This window comes from Onychostruthus taczanowskii, unplaced genomic scaffold, assembly GCF_017590055.1.
Source record: "Onychostruthus taczanowskii isolate IOZ18803 unplaced genomic scaffold, ASM1759005v1 scaffold6, whole genome shotgun sequence".
Classification (NCBI taxonomy): domain Eukaryota; kingdom Metazoa; phylum Chordata; class Aves; order Passeriformes; family Passeridae; genus Onychostruthus; species Onychostruthus taczanowskii.
Genome location: NW_024503679.1, coordinates 8,422,130 through 8,443,874, shown reverse-complemented (window position 1 = coordinate 8,443,874; position 21,745 = coordinate 8,422,130). Strand labels below are relative to the sequence as shown.

Sequence of the window (21,745 nt, the reverse complement as noted above, 5' to 3'; positions counted from 1 at the left end):
CTTGCTGACAGCATCCATGGCAAGCATGATCAATTTTTTCATTGGATCCAAGCTGCACCCCTGAATTAGTAGGCACTCTTTGTGTTACGGGATTCTCCTCAATTATGGTGGAAGTCTCCAGAGAGCAATTCTTGAACCGTTTCATTGCAAATGTACATTTTTTGCATGCACATCCAGCACTTGCTGAGTACTCTCCACAAGGGAGTCTTGCATGTCAACAGAAAAAATTGGCATGAACTATGAGGAATCAACAAAGCACTCTGCAGAATGTTTATCTATCCCTATAGAAATTCCTTAACAAGTCTGCAAGACCTCGTAGGATCCCACTAACCACACTGCAGAGATCCAAAAATTTCTAGCCAGCAGCAATGCTGTAAAATAAGCTGTGGATGTTTATCTAGTCAGATGTATATGTAATCCTAGCCATTGCTGTAACTTTGGACTGGTTTTGGAAAAAATAAGTGAGGGTCTTGTTCTGCAAAGTAACAAATTGTTTCAGCTCCTATTATGCCTGTAAAATCTTTGAGCAAAAATTCTAAAGGCATATTTGCTTATGTGACCAAACCCAATAGAGGTCATAGGTAACAATCTTCTGCTAACTGGGTGATTAAATGAACTTTTATTTGCTTTTATTTCACTTAGTAAATATTTTAGGAATGATATCATTTCTTGAAATGTTAGTTCAATTTTTATTTCCCTTATGTGGTGCATACCAGATTGCAGGGGCTGACAGCTGTAGGTGGAGCAGCTATGCCTGTTACTCAAATATCAAACAGTCACTCTGGCTGAGCCTTGTGTGCAGAAGGTTTTCTTGACACCAGTCTTGACAATTGTGGATGTCTTGATTGGCTCCTCTGGATGGAGCTATCCTGTTGTGCATTGTGTGTGTGGTAAGGAAATTCCACTAGTTTGTCCTCTTTTCTGTGTGAAAAAAGACAAAGGCATCTACTTAGGAAACTTTTACAAATAAGATGTTGCAGGAGATTGGATGACTGGACTGGCTCTGTGACAGAATTTTGCTCATATTGGTAGTATAAAAAATGAAGTTATGACAACTGGATATATATATATATCTGGTGGGTTTTCTAGCATTACAATTTGGCAAAAAAACTCCTAAAGTGCCCATGACAGCAAAGAAATCAAAATATGTCTGGGCTGCGTGATGTGTACACTGTAGAGATAGCCAGCCAACAGAAGGATTGCAAGCAGTATATATGTGCTAGGAGAGCTCTTCCTCATTTTTACCCTGCTTTTTAGTACTGCTTTAGTACACTTCCACATAGCACTTCGCTGAACAGTGTGAATGTGCCATCAGTTCAGTTCTGGCTGGTCACGCTCTGAGTCATGACTGGCACTCACATGTTGGCATGGAGTACAAACCAGTGGCCTTGAGAGAGTTGATTCCTTCTGATTGAAGTGGTGATCTTATGCCATAAGAGAACTTGCACAGTTTTGCACGAGGTCTAGCCCTGCTGTATGTAAACAGTTCCTAGTACACTAAATCTGGGAACTGAACTTTACAAACGACTAGAAAAAAAACAATAACAGCCATGTGATTTACTTGTGAAACCAGCCATGTAAGTTAATATTTTATAAAACACTGAATGGCCATCACTGAAAGATCTCACCCAGCAACTGGCTTTGAGGAAGCGCGAAATGTGCTGTTTCATAACATGCAAAATGGGAAATGTTGTTTAAACAAGGAACATCTTTGTTTCAGTAGGGAAAAATGTTAAGGTAGTTTAAGGAGGAGAAGAGAAATAATTTGAAAATGTCTGAAAAACAAAGTTTTCTCCAAAGCATATCTGAAAATCTGTTTGAAATGTAATTTTTATGCCAAGTGGGATTCTGAAGCTTAAAAAAAAAAAAAAAAGCAATGCAATATTAAACTGTTGAAATATTTCTGTATCAGCTTCACAGCTTGTTAAAGTAAACTTTAATGAGCTGAAAAATAATGCAGTCTGACTTCCCAAACAAACTACATGGAAACTTACAGCAAATGAACAAATGAACTATTTATTTTGGGATTCTTTTAATGGACTTGGAACTGTTCTTTTGACCAATATACTCATTTAATATGTTCACATTTGGGCTTGATCTTTGCCAAATGTCACTTTTGGGTGGATATGGCACAGCATCTACAGCAGAAGGAAACCTATGGAAACTGCTGGAACTTGAACTGAAGCTGGCTTAGACCAAGTTATTGAAGAGATAAAGGAGTATGATTCTGTCATTACCCTGGGTGAGAGTTCAGATATTTGCTGTTCAAATTACTCAACAACAGGCCTTCCAAGCCACCTCACGTCTTGAGTAACGCTGAATATTTCACTGTTCACTTCACATTAATCATGTCAAAGTCTCATTCCCACTTCCTTTGAATCTATCCAATTCACACTTGTAATCCAAATATTAAAATTGTTAAATACCTCTTCTCTCCTTATATGCTATCTGGATTTCATCTGATGTTAGCAGTCATTCCTTTCTTTGTTTTGCCTATAAATACAGACCTTTACAATTATTAGTCAGCTTCATAGCATACATTGTGGTAGTTCTACAGTGCTCATTCTTCTGTAATGATACAGCGTAAGCAAAAGGGTGAATCAAGGCCCTAAGACTAATTTCAGCAAGTTTACACAATTTGTCATATCATGAAATTTTGAGGTTTTGCAGTTGATGTGTATTCCACCTCCAATGTAAGTCAGTCCTGTTCTTTATGATTAGACCTTAATGAATAATGACTTACTCGATGTCTGTGAACTCTACTGGGAGTTTTCCTCATCTTAAAAAATAATGAAGGCCTTCAGTGCAGGAGTGGGGATAGTGGAAATACAAAGAACTGGACAAAAACCTAAATGGTTTTGATTTTTAATCCTTTGAACAGTAGTGGTTTATAGCAAAGAAATGAGAGATGAAGTCACTGGCGTTACTTTACTGGGCCTCCCTCATTAATTGTCATTAAAAAACCCTCCCAAACTTGCTTTTCCTAAAAATGGGTAACCCAGTACTGACAAGATTTAGGCAGAGTAATCAGCTGCTCAGTCTGAGATTTCTCTAAGAATGACAAGCTTTGGCCAACATCCATTTTCAATTGCAACAATAACAAAAAAGCTTGTGTCATGGCATTTCAGGACAGTTTAATTTCTGTGGCATAAATATCCATGGAAAATATTAATGGAAATCAGGAAACACTCAGTATTCATGCATCCCATCAACAGAACAATATAAGCCACCAAGTTGAAACATGCCAGCCAATCATTCCTCTTTCATTACAAAAAATTGCAAATGCCTATGAAGGCAAATGAACAAAAGACAGTGGTTCCAAATATGTAGCAGAAAATCCTTAAATGTAGTAGTTTTTGTACACTGAATTGCCTGAAGCAATTGAGCAGTTGCTATACAGCCAGCTGAAATGTTCTGCACCTCTGCTGAAGCCTGAGGGGAAGCCTGGGTCTTCTGTGCCCTAAGTCACAGGCGTTGGAGGTGCTGCACATCCCTACAGCTGGAATGAAGCTGACTTCTCCAGCTGACCCAAGAATACAGTTGGCTTCTTTCAGAGGCAGCTGCATGCAGCCTGTAGCCAAATGAATGGGTCATCATGATGAGGGGCCTCTGAGAGGAGAGGGATATGGAAAAAAAGGAAGAGAATTGCCAAAGTGCCTCCCCCAGCAAAGCATGCTGCTGTAGAAAGTAATGTTAAGTGCAGTTCATTTGGTATAGTCACATTAAAAAAATCCAGCAGAAAACACTCAAAGTCTTAGAAATTTTGATAAAAACAGAAATGTTTAGAAATGTTGATATACTCTTCTCCTGAAGATTAAAGAAATTATTTTAAAAAGGGTCAGGGGTTTTACTTGTAATAAAATAGTGAATTCCAAGCAGAATGCTGCATTGTTAAAAATATGCACATTAAATTTTCAATGTTTCGGGTGTCAATGATTTGTGGTTTTAATTTTTACTCACTTAATGATCTCTTTTGGATTTTTTTTTTGTATAAGTCCTAAGTTTGTAAGGATGGCAAGTATTTCCTAATATATTCAACACTGCATAAGTAAGGAAGGCTGTAAGAGCTGTGACAATGTCTCTGGAGATGCATACGAGCTGCAGCATTAGGAAGAAAGGCAAAGATGGCTCTACAGTACCTCTGCCTTTCACTTCCTTCTGAGGCTGTCAACTATTAAACTAGAGACTATGTAGGCCACTGACAGGTGGGGATGTGGTCTTCAACAGCACCTTTTCAGATCTTTGTATCACCTTGCACTCACTGTATTTCCTTCACAGAAGAATTCTTCACTGCTTTATGTGGTTTAGAGCTGCTATGCATGGCTGGACCCAGCTTTAACGGATGGGAGTCAATCTAGATGACTTTGTTCTAGGCAACTATGCAGGAGATAGCTCACAAAGGAAGATTTACAAGCTAAGTTTAGTACCATGGCATCTTGAATTTACTGCTTCTAGAAGACTCAATTTTAAATGTTTTCAGCTAACAATCTTAAAATGTTTGACTCACTGTTTATCCTATGAACTCAGATTGGAAAGACAAGATTATGTATCTGTGTTTCATAAACATCTGAAATAGGTGTGTCTTCATTGCTGTCAATGAGGATAATCTGCTTGTATTGATGCATTCAATGCTGTAAGTTTGTTGACATTACATTTGCATGCACTTTAGGAACTTGAAACAGCAGGGAAATTAGACATTTTTGTGTTAGACTGCTTTTTTTCTCTTCTATGCTCAAAGTAGACCTATGGGTGCCCTAGACCTGGATGCTGCTCTCCATGTAACAGTACACTAAATTCCTTTGGCTCATGCCCCTTAGTCACTTGGAGGATTCTTACAGAAGATAGAAAAATGGTACAGCCAAACTTTCTTCTCTCATTCTTCTCAGGTTGCCACGCTCCTGGGAAGCACAGCCAGCCCTATAGTTAGAAAGGTCAAGAGAAATAGAAGCTCTAACATGGTGCTGATTTTAATACAGACTCTAGGAGACCAAACAGATGTACAGACCATTAAGCTTGACGTTACTGGGCAAACTGTGAACAACTTTGAAAAAAAATAAATTGGTAGGTACATGGGTAAGTATGTTGAGCAGAGGGAGTAGTGCTGCTTCTGCAGATATTTCACAAGCCTATTAAGAGTTCCTTGAAGGATTCAATGAGCATGAAGAGAACAAGGGATATCTATTTGATACTGCTGGCACTAAAGCTCTAAATAAAGCCTGTATTTTTATCCATAGTGTTACTCTAGAAATATACCTTTCATGACCAGCATGGCTACAGGTTTTCGGAATTATAAGCAATTTTTAGAGCTGTGTTCTACTATCTCAAGTGGTGGAATCTTTTGAATAACTAAAATGTTAATTCCGGGTGCTGCAATGGATTGGGTGTAAATGGAGTGCTTGCCTGCAGAGCCATGGAACTGAGGAGCTGATCAGAACAGATACTGGTGGTTTGGCCTGTAAGTGAGCAGTGTTGAAATACTCTGTGTGGTATAGCATGATGCACGTCATCCTCAGATCCCACACATGTGCTCTTTTTAGTGACCTCACCACAGCCTTGGGTAACACTGCCTCTTAAGTCTTAGGAGTATTTATTTTTATGATATCTTGCATAGAGAATGCATGAAATTTTTTCAATAGTTTTCATTAGCACATTGAACTGCCAAGATTGGATTCTAGGTTTGAACACCAACAGATGGATTTAATTTTTTCATTCAGATGAAACAACAAACTGTCATCATTTATTGTATGCTTGATTAATGTGCTTTGGTGTTGTCCTGATAACTTGAAGCAGTGGCTTTTCCTTTTATAATAACACATTTTGTAATAGATTTCCTTTTTGTCTGAGATACAGACTTGGCTCTGGTCACTGGTGCAAATGACACAGTAAACTCAGCAGCACAGGAAGATCCCAATTCTGTTATCAGTAGCATGCCAATACTGGAACTTTGGAAAACAAAACAAGGTACTGAAGGACAGTGACAGAATTTAGTATAGACTTAGTTATGACACATTAATTTCTTACAAGAAAAGTGCCAACATATAAAAATATAAACTAGAAATGTATTTTCTGAGTCAATATGACTCAGAAAGATGAATACACATAGGCACATGTTTAGCTGAAAATGACTACTGTCTATATAGAGAGGGCAGAACTTTGCAGAGACCTAGAAAACCAAATCCTGGCCCTTGCCATCAGACCATCCATATGTTGGAACAGCTGAAGTATTGCATGTTACCTTAATTATTTAAATCTACTGTGTTAGTTTTCATGGGGTTCAAAAAATTCAAGCTTTTTTTTTTTTGTTTCTTACTTCATTATTTTTTCAATGAATTCTTTTAAAATGAACAAAATCAGCTTGGCCATGCCTACTTAGAGAGCATTCTGCATTCAGGAGTTTGACATATAATCTTGTTGGCCAATAACCTGGCAGCTGCTTTGGGCATTGGTTTTAAACCAGTTTTCTGGAAAAAGTAAGCCATATTCAAAGAAAAGAGGAAGCTTTTGGTGATGTAAAGCTCTCTATGTTATTTTTTTTTGCTAACACAGTCACAGTAGAATAGAATGCAAGCACTTTTGTATCCTTAACCAACACAGGTATGCAGAGCAAAGCCAGTATTGTCACAACACTCAGACACGTGTGAGGTTAAAAGAGGAAGTAACGTGATCCAACTGCCTCAAGCAGACTGAGGTGTGTTATGTGATGCTTCTGACAATGGAAGCTGTATCAATTTGCCTCCTTGTCTGCTGCAAACATGAAAAAAGAAAAAGACTGTAGCATTGATTCTGCCCAAAGGAAACCTGCGAACAGAAAAACTATACTGCAACTTTCAGCTGCATCGACTAATCACTAGAAAATGCAATTTCAGGTCAGCTGAAATTCATGCTGCATTTGGCAAACAATTTAGTCATGAAACTGAAACTGTAAAAATAATTTTTGAAAGAAATAAAAATTATGATATTATTGAAATAAAAAATTTTTATTTAGCATTAGTAAATTAAATGAAGGCTGAGTTTCAGCTTGAGCAAGCTTCTTTTGCTAGAACTCAAAGTACTGTTCTTCTGTAGAAAAGACAAAAGGATGCTTTTTTAAATCTAAAGGAGTTTGATTCTCTTCAGTTCATTAGTATCCATCTCCAAAGCAAATAAGTTCAGAAATTGTACTAAAGCTTTTAGATTTCATGCCAGTTAAACTGGCTTATGGGTCCAGTTTCATAGACAAGACACTTTATTCAGGGGCAGAAATTACTTTTACAGGTAAGGGAAGCAGAGTGCACAGGATCAGAGAAGAAGCAGGACTCAAGTCTGGGGTATGTTGGTGGAGCACATTCTCTTCTGTTCACTCTTCTGTGGTATGTTTCTAAACATCCTATTGCAACACCAGTGGTCTGAGAAGTCAGCAGTAAAATCATGTGGCAACCGCACCAGTATTGCTAAAGTTAGACAAAAATTTCCACTTTCCATGAGGTGAAACTACAGTCTGCTGTCTGTTTTGCATTAGAGAACTAGTTCCCACCTCTTACTCTGGAACTTCAGAATTATTTGAATTTATTTCTGGCAGATAGGGTGAAGAAATCACACCACTATGAGTAGTTTTATGTGATATACTACTTTTTAAATTTGACAGCATCTCATTTCTCTTCTGAATGTGTAAAATGGCAGCTACGTGTTATCTTTCCCAGCAAACAAACAGGAAGAATGTGGTAAGATTTTTCATATAAACACTTCCTTTAAATGTTGGTATTACTAAGTTTGATCAGTCACAATTAACATTCTTAATGACAGCATTAGAATTTTACTAAAATGGTGTCCCTCAAGACAAAGAATAACAGTTCAGGAACTATGCTGAGTCCTTCAGTACCTTAGTAGATGACCTCATATTCTGGTATCAGAGATCAGGAGTTTAACTGCCACATATTTTGGTCTTAGTGAGAAAGCTTTCCTGTTCTAATTGTGCTGCAATCACCATTAACTTTTGTGTCCCAGAATACTCTGAAACACAAGTTAATGGCACCTGGGAGTGTATTAACTGCATTATAGTAAATGATGGAAAATTAATAGCAGGTTTCCTTCCCTCCCTTCTTTTGAAGCTAGGGGTAGGTAGGATGGATTTTCATATCACATTACATTTTGTACAAGTATGCTACAACCATTATTTATGTCGAGTGATTTTTAGAGCATTCAGGCAAAGTACTGAAACACAGTGCGAGGGCAAGGTAAGAACAGATCCTTGTATTACTCTGCAGCTGGGCCTGAAGAACACTATGTGGAAAACCAGATGGACTAAAAAATTGCAAGAAGCAGTAGCAAAGGATTTAAATCAGGTAAGATTACAAGTGCTTTGGGAGGTTGTGCTGTAGATTCCAAGTTGGCATCTCCTTTCATTCTCAATGTATCTTTACCCCATGCACTGTCGTGACCCTTTATTCAACCTCGGCTTGGATGACATTTCTGCTACCTTCCAGGAAAGGAATTGTTTTTTGCAGCAGCTCCCTCTCTTATTCATTTTGAGAAAAGGATTAAATACTCCCTCTGACCAAGCTTACAGGCATGCTAAAGTGAAGCCACTTCATGCTCCTGGCCAAACAAAGAACAAAAATACCCACAATAAGCAAAAGCAGATGGCTTCAGTGGCAGGAAATGAATGAGCCAGACTGCAGGTAAAATGGTTCTCTGAACACATCGTGGAGGTTTGCACTGACAGGTTCTTTGTTATCTGGGGCCTCCCCACAGGAGGCCAGATGTCTCCTGTTGTGAGAGGAGATAGAGATGCTCTTCCTTTTCCTCCCCCTTTAACTTATGGCTGTTTAAGTTACTGCTAATGGAAGCAGAAGCCTGTTTTTCCCTCTTGGTCTCTGATGTTTTTGGAAACAGAAGAGATAGTGAAGGGGTATTCTGATATGAAAGAAAAGGCCCAGAACTGGCCTTTACCTCCCTATGACCTTCAATTTAAAGAACAGGGAGGTCAGTGCTGCTAATTGCACTTGAAAGGATTAACCACTTGATTGCTTTCATTTAGTGGAACAAAATTTTTCTTTAGTCTCAAAGCTGGGGAAATGTATCAGTTGTACTAATATGCTTTCGGTGTGAGATGGATGACTTGGTTTGGCTTCTTATACCAACATCAAAATTAAATAGAGGATGTAAATATTTTTATACATATGGGAGAAAGGGCAACTACAGGACAGATTTGCAGCAGAAGTGACAAAAAACTCCTTCCTTCCCCCATAAAAGGTTATCAGAGGAATAGCAACAGACTGTAACGAATTACAGATATTAGGTGTGCCTCTGTCCCTTGGTATAACAAATGATTCTTGCATTTCACTGAGGTTGCACTGGAAGAAAAAGAATCTGAACCCGGTTCCTGGACACAGTATGCCAGATTTAAAATCCTTTCTGTACATTAATTTCATCTGAGAGTTAAAACTAATTTGCTTTTGGAAAAGGTTCTTAATTCCCATTGTTCAAATAAAGTGAGATACACAAAACTTAAATTTGGAAACAATTTTTCACCTTATGAAACTATTTTCCGAAAGTAACGAAGAACAGCTTATACAAGCTTTTATCTGACCTCTGCTTCTTAAATAAAAAACATGTTTTCAGGGAAACGTGTCTTGGAAATAACTCCCCATCTCCCCCCAGATTTTTCTCTCTGGTTCTTGTAAAACATTAGGTCAGTGAGTTAATTTTATGTTTGTTTGTTTAAAGTGGGTGAAAGTTTCCTTCTCAAGCTATTATACTTGTGTGATTTTAAAAAAAAAATACAACAATCTTTGTTTAAGAAACACAAGAACAGATTGAAATGTCAAAAGACTATCAAAATTCATACCAAAGGGAATAACATTAATCATTTAAAAAAGCCAAAATAACTTTTCAATAGCAATAAGAACCAAATGAATCTGCAGTGTTGTTTCAATAGCACTGAGACACGACTGCTGATTTTTCTCATTGCTTGGCACGTGAACTCAGTATATAGGTAGATATAAAAATTATCTTTCGCTTCTGACTTCAAGCCTGTGTTTCCTGTGGTGCTGTTATAGTTCATGAACATTTCATAATTTCATAACATAACCAGCATTTTGTTCTGCAAATGGGGATATGTTTTTGTTGTCCACTGAAATGCATTTTTATATGCACTTGTGCAGATAAGCACACCAATATGAGGTATGATGTAGAGAGTGTATTTGTATCTTGTGTTTGAAGCAATATTAAGATTTCACTATCTTGAAGCATTAAAAACGCAGTCCAAACCAGCTATTTGAGCCTGTATGGACTGCTGTGTATGTATAAAAACATTTTCTTAAGTATTTTCCAAGACACTATTTCTATGTTCACCAGGGTGTGTGAGTGTCCTCCTAGAGAGTATGCTACAAGTGACAACAAAAGCTTGGATGTTTTGTTTAAAAAATAATTGATTGTAATTTTTCAGTCTGTCACTTTGACAAGACGTATTTTTTCTTAAGTAACACATTTCTAAGAATATTCAGAAATATTTATCCATCTTATATTGTACCTCTAATAAAACATTTTTTCTACTTTAGGAATATAATTATCAATGTATGATCTAAAATATATTCATATCACTCTGCTCTAAAGCTCAGGTCTGTTATTTCTGCCAGCATTGGCTGTACTGGTGTAGCTTGGCAAAACTGCATTCACACGTGATGACTCTGACAGCAGCACTACACCTATGACAAGACTCCCATCAGCACAAAGTCTTACTTAGACTGTTCTAATCTGGCCCATTACTGCAAAAGGAAAAACAGCAGATTCACAGCCTGCTTAGTTTAAGGAAGCCTCAGAAATATTGTGGTCAGAACCAATATTTGTGGTGCCTACAATATACCACAGTGACATTTGTTAGGTTAGTGCTCCCCCAAATAATGATAATATATAACAGTAATAAACACTTAAGTAAATTTGTTTGAAGAAGTCTAAAATTACCCAAGAAGTTGAAAATAATCCTAATATAAGAGTACGTGAATGGTACTACAGAAATCATTCATTGTATAACAGTGTTTAAAGAGACTACTTTTTTATTACTAGAAGAATTTCCCAGAATTAATCTTGAAAGTATATAATTCATATTCAATTAATGTGCTCTTTCATTCTCTATTGCTGCCACTCTCTCCAGCAACTGAACACTATCTGCTCATTCAGTAAGCCTTTGATGCCACGAAGGCAAAATCAGTATTGCTGTGTAAACCACAAAGAAAACATCTGCCATAAGTATTAGTAACAATGAAAAGCCAGCATGCTAATTCCTGCTTACAGTTAAAAGAGATCATTCCTTATGGCAAGAGAGGTAAGTCCTCCACTCCCATTTCAGGAAATGTGCTCATCACAGTGAGCACATCAGGCCTTTAGGTTGAAGTACAGCAAAATGTAACTGTTTTCAAGTAAGTAACTCTAATCAGACTGCTCATGTCAGTAGTTCTACAACCTCAAGCGTGCAGCAGGAGGTCTGCAGCTCACTTCTGGACATTATCTAGAGTACAGTCTATTTAAAAAAAAAAATCCTAGTTATGTTTGTGCCATTCATTATTAGAAAAAAAAGTAGTGTCATGCACTGACAGACAGCTTACTCTTTTCCTGCACAACACTTGGCATCTTTAATCAATGTATACATAAATGAAAAGAAAAAAAGCAGATTATCATATTGTCCTTTGTAGCTCTCTTTCAAAATCTCCTGATGATAGTCCACAAGGAAATAATAAATTGCTTCTATTGTGGAAAGGTAGGTATCTGGTTTTCCCTTCTGATGACGCCAAAAGCAAGTTTTCCTTGTCTTCAACTCAATTTGCAGTAACCCTGTCAAGGAAAAAAGATTACCTAGATTAGACAATGTGGATTGGTGGTAGGAATGTCAAACAAGACTTTAGTTTTGTTTTCTGACTTTGCTGCTAGCTTGCTCAGTGCCTACACGAAAAAAATTTCTCTTCCTGTACCTACACTTTTCATCTCTAAAATTGAGGCAATAACTTTATCCTCCTTTTTGGACCACTTTGGAATTTGATGAAGTGTTGTAAATCCTAGGTTACAATCTCCAAATCTGCAGTTAATTACACGTTATCCTTTCATTCAAACAGCCACACAGCCCTCAGTAAACAGCAGAGTCGCTTCACATGGCAAGAGTGAAACCCACACCTACCAAGACTTGTCAATGTTCAGAAAATTATTATTTCATCTTATGCAGAGTTGATGCTTTTTAAGTGTAAAACAGAATCCCTTAGACTGTGAGTGTTGCTGAAGCGAGGACTATTTGCAAGAGCCAGGAGCTTTAAATTTCTGCTTGTTAAGTAACTGAAATGTCACTGAAATTACTCAGGAGTAAGTATGACAGCATCTTGTAATTAACTTTAGTAGATACTAAATGCATTCCCACTTAAGATGAAAGAGGGAATTTGGTGTCTGTATGGCACAAAAAAAATCTTTAGTCTACTTATAGTCTCTGTAACTATTCTGTTATTCAGATGAATTTTAAACAGGTATCTTAGTTTTTATGATGCACAAACTATTCAAAACTGAAACCAACTTAATGTGTTATCACTTTGTAAACAGGACGGGCAGCTGGATCATGAAGAACAGGGTACACACCTGTCAACAATATCAGAAGCAGATTGCAAAGTTATCTTTTTCTATCACACTCTGATACTCTGTCTCATGGGACAGTTTAGTACAGGTAACAGTACAAAAACTAGTATGGTCTAAGAATTGCTTGGAAGTTATGGACAGGGAAGTTTCGGTAAGGTCCAAATTCAGGCTAGAGCCCAGCACTTGTAATTCTACACTTTTAGCCTACAAACTGTCTTGAATTCTTTTCAGTGTAATTGCAAGAGGGATTTAGTTGTTTGCTTTGCAGGTAGTAATGTATGGTATCCTGCATTGTAGAAGAAATCTCAATTACAGCATTTAAAAAAAAAAACCTGAACAGGAGAGTCTGTCCCTGAATTTAAATGTTATTATTGGCATTTCAGAACCAAAACCTCAAAACAGCATACAGTCTAATTATTACCTCTAATAATCCTACATATGTGAACTTAAAATTAGCAGCAGGAAACTGCATTAAGCTTGTTGCCCTCAAGAATTTTCAACACTTGAATTCTCAGCCTTAACCAAAATGAAAATTTCCACCAAATCCACAGTGCTTTCACCCTAAAAGCAGTGAAGTAAATCTCAGGAATGATTCCTCCAACGTAAACTCCCACGTAATTGTGGTTTGAATACAAAAAAAGTTCACTGAAGGCAAGACCACGGACACTACTGAGGTTTCCACAAGTGCAGTATCAGTTACTTTCAAACAAAAGACTTTAGGACCTTTAATAAAAAAAAAAAACTAAAAAAAAGAGGGGGTTAAGGATAAAAGTTTACTGAGCATTTTTCATCTGTACTGGATCTGTATACAGCCAAAGGCAATGTTTGTTTACAAATATGCACTGTTCACATGAAACCCCACAATACTAATGAATAAGCTAATAAAATATTTGGCTGATACAAAGCAGTTCAAACTTACAGGGAAAAAAAACCCAAAGCAATCAGTTTCTTTACCAACCATGGTGATATTGCCAATAAGCTCCATCACTCATGTGAGAAAGTCATCATTAACATTAGATTCAACTGTTTTCTGATCTAGGGGTCCCTTTTAACAAAGTAATCAATCCTAGACATTACCAACTCTCATGTATTTCTTATCTTTAGCTGATGTGGTTATGTTTTCTAAAGATATATAAAGCACTTTTCCAAGATACAGAAGTATATTTTGTCCAAGTTCTCTCAGCTTATTTTAAGATCGATGTACTCATTTGCTTTCTCTTGCAGCACAATTTACTAGATTTACTGTCTATATAAATACAGGCTTACAAAACACAAGGCATTTCATTACATTTTCTTGGCTTCATTAATGTTTTCATTCAATATTTCTTGTAACTTAATAAGTATGGCAATTACTTTTTATTTGGACTTATGAACACTCCTTTTTTGAACTTGAACATATGATGGATATTTTGTTGGATGATGACTTCATTTGCAATTGAACTGAAAAATGAAAACAGTTCTCTATTTTTCATGTATGTACAAGATAAAAATGTCATCAGTTTATGCCTAAGGAAACTCTGCCCCATTCATCCTCGAAGTGAAAACTGCAATCTCTAAAAGGGGTATTAATGCAATTTATGTTCTTTATGACAAGCACTAAGGAAAGCAATACATGCACAGGCTGTGCACACTGTTACACCCAATGTGTGGATGGGTAAAGTTCTCCCATACTAGAAACTGACTTGCATGACACCATTAAACCTCACAGCAATCCTGAAAGGTGCCCAGGAACCCAGGGAGCTGCAAAACAGCTGGAACAGAGATGTTCTAGAAAGCAGAGAGTAGTCCACCAAATCAGCATTGTCATGGGGAAACTGGAAACCATTCAAGAGCTCCAAAGTAACACTAATTAAGACTTTTTGACTAATATATGCATAGGCTTCCATGGAAATTTTCAATTCCCCTGGCTGCCTGTCATTTTCCTTGAATTTGTCCTCTTAAAGTAAGTTTCAAATGCCTTACATTACATGCAACATGCAATTCCTCTAATCTTTACAGTAATACTTCAATGTAGCTGACAGAGTATGTTTTGTGTTAAACTAAATACTTATAACAGGATTTTAATTAGCCAATACATCATACTAACATGTGGGATTCTTTCATGAACTGACTAGACAGCAAGGTAACATCCATCTTCTATGCAAGAAAGTCTGAAATTCCTTGTAGCATCCAGTGTGAAGCAGTAGTAGCGTATATATGTATATACAGCATATAAACTTGACAAACTGCCTCCCAGCTAAGTGCACTTTTTGCACTAATTAAAGTATTTTCAGACTCCTATTAATCTCAAAGGAAATGGAATGCTATTGCTAAATTGTTTTGTCTTTTGTGGTTTTAATTAGAATGCTTAAATGTAAACTTCTTGTAAAGAGCCTAAGACAAAAACTTTTTGCAGAATTACCGGTTTCTGCTCTCAGAGTTGGAAGGGTGTGGAGGGCAAGCAGCCATTCCCTTTTTGTCTGGAGTAGTGACATCATGGAAATGTCCATTAACAGCTTCAGGAGAAAGAGAACCAAGCCATGACAAACCTGTGCTGAACTTCCCAAATCCCTCCTTTACCTTCTTGGGGCCTGTCTGCCACAAACATGGACACAAATGGTCCCTGGGTCTCTGGAAAGCAGGCAGCCACCTGCAAAAAGATCTTCCTGGCTTCCTTCAGAGGCCATTCAAACTACTGTTCTAGTGTCTAACATGACAGCTCCCATTCTCTGAGACTGAGGAAATTTGCTCCAATAGAGAAGTGAGACAAATAAATGTAAATGCTTTCTTAGTACTAGTATTATCTTTTTGCAAAATAAATTATATGACTTGAAAAGTAACGGAGTCTTTGGGTCAGGAAGTATTTTACAGCCCTGGAACAAGCTGCTGAATCCTTCCTATACACTCAGAGATAGGGGTACATACAAGCTTACATTGTGCTCTGTTATAAATATATGTCCTTTAATAAAATCATTTCTGCACCAATAATGCCTCAGTATCAACTTGTATTTTTTTACCTTGAAGTCGTTCATCAGTTATTATCTTGTTAGTTTGATTCCAGGTACTGTCAATAAATATTATTTTCTTCAGTCTAGTGCCTTCACTCCTGCTGCTTGAGATGCATTCATTTGGATTTTTTTCTTCTTCATGTTGTATTTTTGCTTGTTTAAGAAGGGGCTCTCTGGAACAGTCATCGTCACTAGAACAGACACCTTTCTTGGTGTGCTTTTGGAGATGGAAAGCAATATCTTTTACTGAAACTGAGTTGGGGCCAGGAAATATAAGTGCTACCTGAATGAAGAAAACAAAAGAGATCTGATTGTCAATAAAACCTAATAGAACAGGAACTGTTATATTAAAGAACATACATTTTCTACCATGTCTACAAACATTTAAGTCAGGACAGCATGAAAGAGTGTCTTTTAAAAATATTCTATTGTCTAATACAGTGTTAAATCCATGTTAAAAGCACGTTAATGAATTGAGATCCTTAACAGAGATTTTTAATTAATGTTATTTCCATGCCTCTACTACCAACTCTACTACTTCTGGATAAAAAGATTTTTCAGCCAAGACAATGGTGTCAGCCCTGAGGAAGTTCAAATGTCACTTGTCACTGCATTATATGGGGCAGGAGGGGCAAAAAGGATAGCTTACCATTTAAATGAACATATCCAAGTTCATAACTCACTTTTTTTGTGCTCTATGCTATGACTTGAGTCAAGACTTGAATTTTAGTGTCATAGCGAATACTAAAAATTTTAAGGAGATTTAAAAATTGCAGCTGCTAAATATGAGCACAACATTCAACTGCTGTTTAACTTGCTCCAAGTTGAATTCTTTCATTTATAGGCAAAATATTTCTTCAGATACACAGTAAATCCAATTCTCCATTATGTGAGGAGATAAACATAGAAAATTCAAGGTGGTTAAATAGTGCTGCAGTCTTTCTCAGCTTTGGAGAAAAGGTTACAGTCCAGAACTGTGTGTTTGCAGAGCTAAGCTTTGAGAGAGCACAGGATGGGCTGCACTAATGGAACAGTGCTTTCCTCCCTGCAGGCCACTACCACTGCAGGAGGAAGCTCCCCAGCATAAAGCCTGGCTATCTCTAGAGGATCTCTTACTTCGTGCCTCTTCTCTTCATACTCTGGAATGCAAGGGTATTTGTAAATTGTAACATCATCAGGTGCCAGGAGTTTGGCATGCACAGCCGTGCTTTTGCCGTCGGTTTCGTTTGGGTGTTTAATAATGTCAATCTTCAAAGGCAACTAGAGTAAAAGAAGAAAAAAGCAGTATTTATCATCATATTTACAAACACCTATACAAAACATTCAGAATTTGGAAGAAGTTCCTATGGGTGTGTAATTAAAATGTATCTGATCATTTTTGATAGGTTTGGAACTAAACTGGAGACAAGTTAGAAGCACCTATTAAATTCAATTTTGCAAATAGCGAAGTAAACAATGATGCACTTTGGAATGCTGCCACAGTAGTGTGGTAAAATCTCCAGAAAAAGAATCAATAAGGTAAGCTGGATGTGGTCTTAATTTGAGCAATATAATGATTCTAAATATGAATACTTATCTCTATTAGGTATTCACCCAACTGTGAAAATGACTATTTCAATGAAATAAGTCAATTAGTAAACCTAAAATTAGTAAACCTAAGTTTACTAGGTCAAATTTCAAAAGTATTTCTAAAGTATTTTTATAATGCTTTCAAACTCCAATGTCTTCAAAATGCATCTTAGATCCTAACTGATTTTGCAAAATGTCTCAGTCCTCTCTGATAGTTTCCCCAATAACTCAGCTGAAAGGCATTACACTATTTATATTTTAAGAGCAATTATCTGAATTATAGAACGAGGACATATAGGAATGTCTTTTAGGTCACATTTTATGTAAAATTCACCCTTGGTTTTGGACAAATTTTTTTTCACAATATAATGTTTTCTGGCCAGAGTTATTAGAAACTGAAGAATGTGTAAGAGCACCATAAAGAAACTTTCAACAACTAAGTGGAAACACAGTTGCATGAGAAGCTGAGTGACTTCAGCCTATATTCTCATCTAGAAGACATATAAATGTTTATGTGAGGATTGGAACGTTTTCAGTGTTTGTACATGTAATTCCTCAAGTAAGAACAGTAATTTTATCTAACTGTAGTTTATTCATACTTATAGCTGTGTTCAAAATGAATGTCTGTAAAGAATAAGTCAGAAAAGAAATGGTTGCAGACAGACTATTCTCTGTCAACAGAAACTACAACGCAAAAATATTTTTAAAAAATCATTAAGAAATACTAACCTTCACAGTTGGAATTTCTTTGGTAGGGACAGTTTCAACAGGAACAAAGCATGTATAACAATAAAACATCCTTGAACTATTGCATCGGGGGCATTTTGATCTCCCACTCTTTTTTGCCTTTTCCAGTACTTCCTGGGATGCTAACTGTAATTGTTGGAGTGGATTATCTTGGATCAATGATGGAGTCTGCAGTAGGCTTTCCAAACACTCAGTGTTTCTTTTTGCTTCTTGAGTGTTTTCTTCATTTAAAAATGTAGATGAATTTAAAGACATAGTTAGCTGAAACAGACAAGATGTTGTTAAATGAAAATCCAATTACTATGAACTAATCTACTGGAAAATATTCTGTATTATCCCATTTAACAAAACCATCTCATTAAAGAAGGTATTTCCTACAACAGAAAGAATAATAAAATCATCTGATTCAAGAGATTTCAGGAGAGCATGAGATAAACAGCTGGAAAGAACTTGAGATCTGCATGCTTAATGCACAGATGCACATTCATTATCCCACTCACTTAAGTCCTGCAGAAGTCTATTATTTCTCTGTTGTTAAGATCTGTGCCTAAAAGTTTATAAAAACACTGGTAAGCAGTGTTTACCTGGATGAGCAATCCCATTAGTCTCCAACATGACTACTGACAAGGAATTATATGCCTAAAGGATATAAATTTATAAGACAAAAGTTAATTGTGCTAATTTAGATCTCTATCCTAAAATTTATTGTATGTGGGCCAACCAAATAAACTGAATGAAATCCCTCTTGGATAGAACTCTGTGAAATAGAAGAAATTTTCCAGCAGAAGAGCTTGATGTGAAAAGTAACAGCTTTGGTGCCCCATGTTCCAGATAGTAAGTGCTGACCAGTCTAGACTTCCACAAGTTTGTGTTTATTTAGTACCATTGATGGATTTTTGTCAGGCTTTCTTCAGGACAGCTGTTGTCTCACCCTCTGCAGCTGGAACAGAATTTTCACCATGTACTGTGAGCAAGGCATGAGAAACATGATGGTGTGCCCACCGCAGGGCAGACAGAATTAGTGCTGCTGTGCTGTCACAACCCCTCTCACCGATCCCCAAAGCAGCCCCCAGCCTGCACAGCCTGCAGTAGTTACAAACTGCCTTTGGCACTTCGTGCTGCATCACATGCAATGAAAGAAGTTATTCTCAGGATTTACTTTCAGCTAATTTAGATTTACTTTTTCATGTCAAGGATCACACTTATGAAATCATGTAGCAAAGTCATGTTTAACAAAAACAAACAAACAGTAAGTCCTGAAATGTAATCCAAAATGAAGCGTTTAAATAAAATCAAGGGTAATGTAATTGGAAAGTAACAAAACCAAAAAACTAAGCTAAGTTTCCAACACCGAATTAAAATCAATCCCAGAAAAAATTGTTATTTTCTGCTAAAATTAAATACTCATGCATGCTATGATAGTTTCCTCTCTGCCAAGGTCTAACTTTTGGAAGGTCAGGGACGTCCACTCAAATAAACACAAAATCTAATATGCATACGAATTTTCTAGTGCAATTTGCTTTCAAGTTTCTCTGAGATAAAGCCAGTATACTTTACATCTCAGAGTAACCTGTGCTCTTATCAAGTTTCCTCAAGAAGCAGAGGGCGAGAGGCCCTGGAATTGGACATGCATTCCCAGCCTGCAAACCGATTCTTTTCGGTGTAATGTCTTACACTCTGTGCCGCTCAACGGTGACACCCTGGAGCACTTTTGTTATCGATGCTACCAAGGGATACGCTGTGGCCTGGAAATAATGGCTGTGCCCAGGCTGCAGCACTATACATACAGTACAGAACAGAACACCTCAGAAAATGACAGACTACAATTTTAAGACCCAAATCTCATTTCAGACACATATTTTTAAGTCTAAACAACAACTCCATCCGCACCTCATCTCTAAACCCCTGGTAGATCGCTGTCGGTGGAGGGTACCCTCCACACTCCAGCCGCAATTCCAGCACGGCTCAGCACGTCGGCCGGTGCATCTCGGGGGGCCGTGTACGGCTCACGGGGTGCCACAGCCCCGTCCCTGCCGCCGCTCGCTGCTATCCCCCGAGCGGGGCGAGCGCAGGCCGGCTCCGCAACTTCTGCGGGCAGACAGCGCAGGGCGCTCGGCGGGCACGAACTTCGGCCGCCGCCTCCGCCACCGAACGACAGCGCGGTTCTGCCGCTTGGGCGTGTCTGAACGGCACCGTCCCGCCGCCGCAGCGGCACCGAGGCCCCCGTGGGCGCAAAGCCGCTTCCGACCGCGGGCCGCCCGAGCCCGCCCCGCGCACAGCGCGGCCGCTCGGCGCTCCCGAGCCGCGCTGCCTCCTCTCTCCTGCCGCCACCGCCGCGGTGGGGCGGGAGCTGCTCAGCCGCTCCTCGCTCGGCTCCAGCCCCCCCGCACCGCCCGCTCCTCACCCGCCGCCCGGCGCGGCTCCCGCACGGCCCTCGCAGGCCCCGGAACCAAAGTGCCGGGCTCGGCCGCGGCGGGGAGGCGGGGAGCGGAAACAGCCCGGGGCTGAGCGCGGCTCCGCTGTGCCTGAGGGGTTTGTGTTGGTCCGGGCGCCTCGCACCCCGCGTGGGCTGTTCTGTGGTTCAGTCACAAATTCTGGCCAGAAATCGCTTCCAGCTGCCTGGGCAGGGGGGAGAATCCCGCCGTTCCCAGCTGGGCCCACGCCAGGTGTTTCCTGCCCTGCGTGCCCTGCCCAGCGCTGCCCTCTCCGTGAGGCGGCACGGCCTGGAAGCCGCTGGGGTGTGAGGCTGCGGCTTTGACTCCCATGAGAGCTCCAGGAAAGAGAGATCAGAAGTTTTTTGGTTTTTTTTTTCTTTTACTCTGTATTTTTCCCCGCTCCCACTAGGATCCTTAGAGCATATTTATTGGCTGGAGGAATTGTGCTGCCGCATTCCTCTCTGCTTGTTTTGCATATCTCTCTGAAGGGAATATGGGATCTCTTCTGTGGGATTCCTTGGCCTGGTTGAGGATGCTCTCCATTGTAGCATTTACCCAATATTCAGCCTTTAGGGTGAATTTTTGGCTAATCTGCAACCTTCACAAAGCTTCCAACTTGTAAACAAATTACTGAGTACGTGAGAATATGGCAGATTTGTCACTTTTTCTTCAGTGTGCACTTTAGAAGTGCATGAATAATAATACTATAATATTATGGAGGTAGTGAGACAGAAATGGAAGTTCTGTCTTTGAGATTCAGTGCCTTTACAAATCTTTCAGGTATTTATAATGTTCTCAACATCTAATGAGATGAAATAGTATTTTGTGTGTTAGAAGACAAAACCCTATGAATGTAAATATTGAGAATTGAGTTTGAGTGTAGGTTGTATTTCCAAGACCCTTGGGCACTGCAAAAGAGCTTTGTAGAAATGGCGCAGCTTTAAGAGAGCCTCTCTGCTGTTAACTTTCTATTTTCTTACACCTATACCATGGAGGAAAGTGCCTGCATGCTGTACAGCAATTTTCTGTGGTTGGAACCTTGCTTGAGTGATGATCCTGAATAAACCTTTGTTTAAAAGATTTGATCAGGCCATGCCATTATTAACATAAGAGAAAGTCCTGAACCCTGAGGCAGAAGGTTCTGATGAGGATGAAAGGGAGAATAGTTGGTTCTGGTTTTACCTTTCTCTCTTTTCTTACACTGGTAGGACTGCTAGGGAAATCTTTGACTATATATGCCTTTCTGGTTTGTTGAAGAATTCGAGATAATGTGGCTACCAGTGATTTGTCAGAATTACATTCTTTTTGGAAGAAGCAGGACATTTCTTTTGACCTGCCTACGTTATTTGCAAGTATTAATTCACTCAAATCTTTTAAACCAGAAAATGTGCTCTTTTGGGCTTTGAACCAGAACTT

General features: G+C 38.6%; 1 protein-coding gene across 1 annotated transcript; it reads right to left on the bottom strand.

Moving 5' to 3' along the window:
• Positions 1 to 6,807: 6,807 nt before the first annotated feature.
• Positions 6,808 to 20,354, bottom strand: DTWD1 (DTW domain containing 1). The gene is given in 7 exon segments (XM_041418939.1): positions 6,808 to 11,306; positions 11,309 to 11,358; positions 11,583 to 11,808; positions 15,588 to 15,861; positions 16,695 to 16,838; positions 17,877 to 18,155; positions 20,299 to 20,354. Coding segments are annotated over 6 exon segments (1,002 nt in total). The 5' UTR covers positions 18,150 to 18,155; positions 20,299 to 20,354; the 3' UTR covers positions 6,808 to 11,271.
• Positions 20,355 to 21,745: the final 1,391 nt, after the last annotated feature.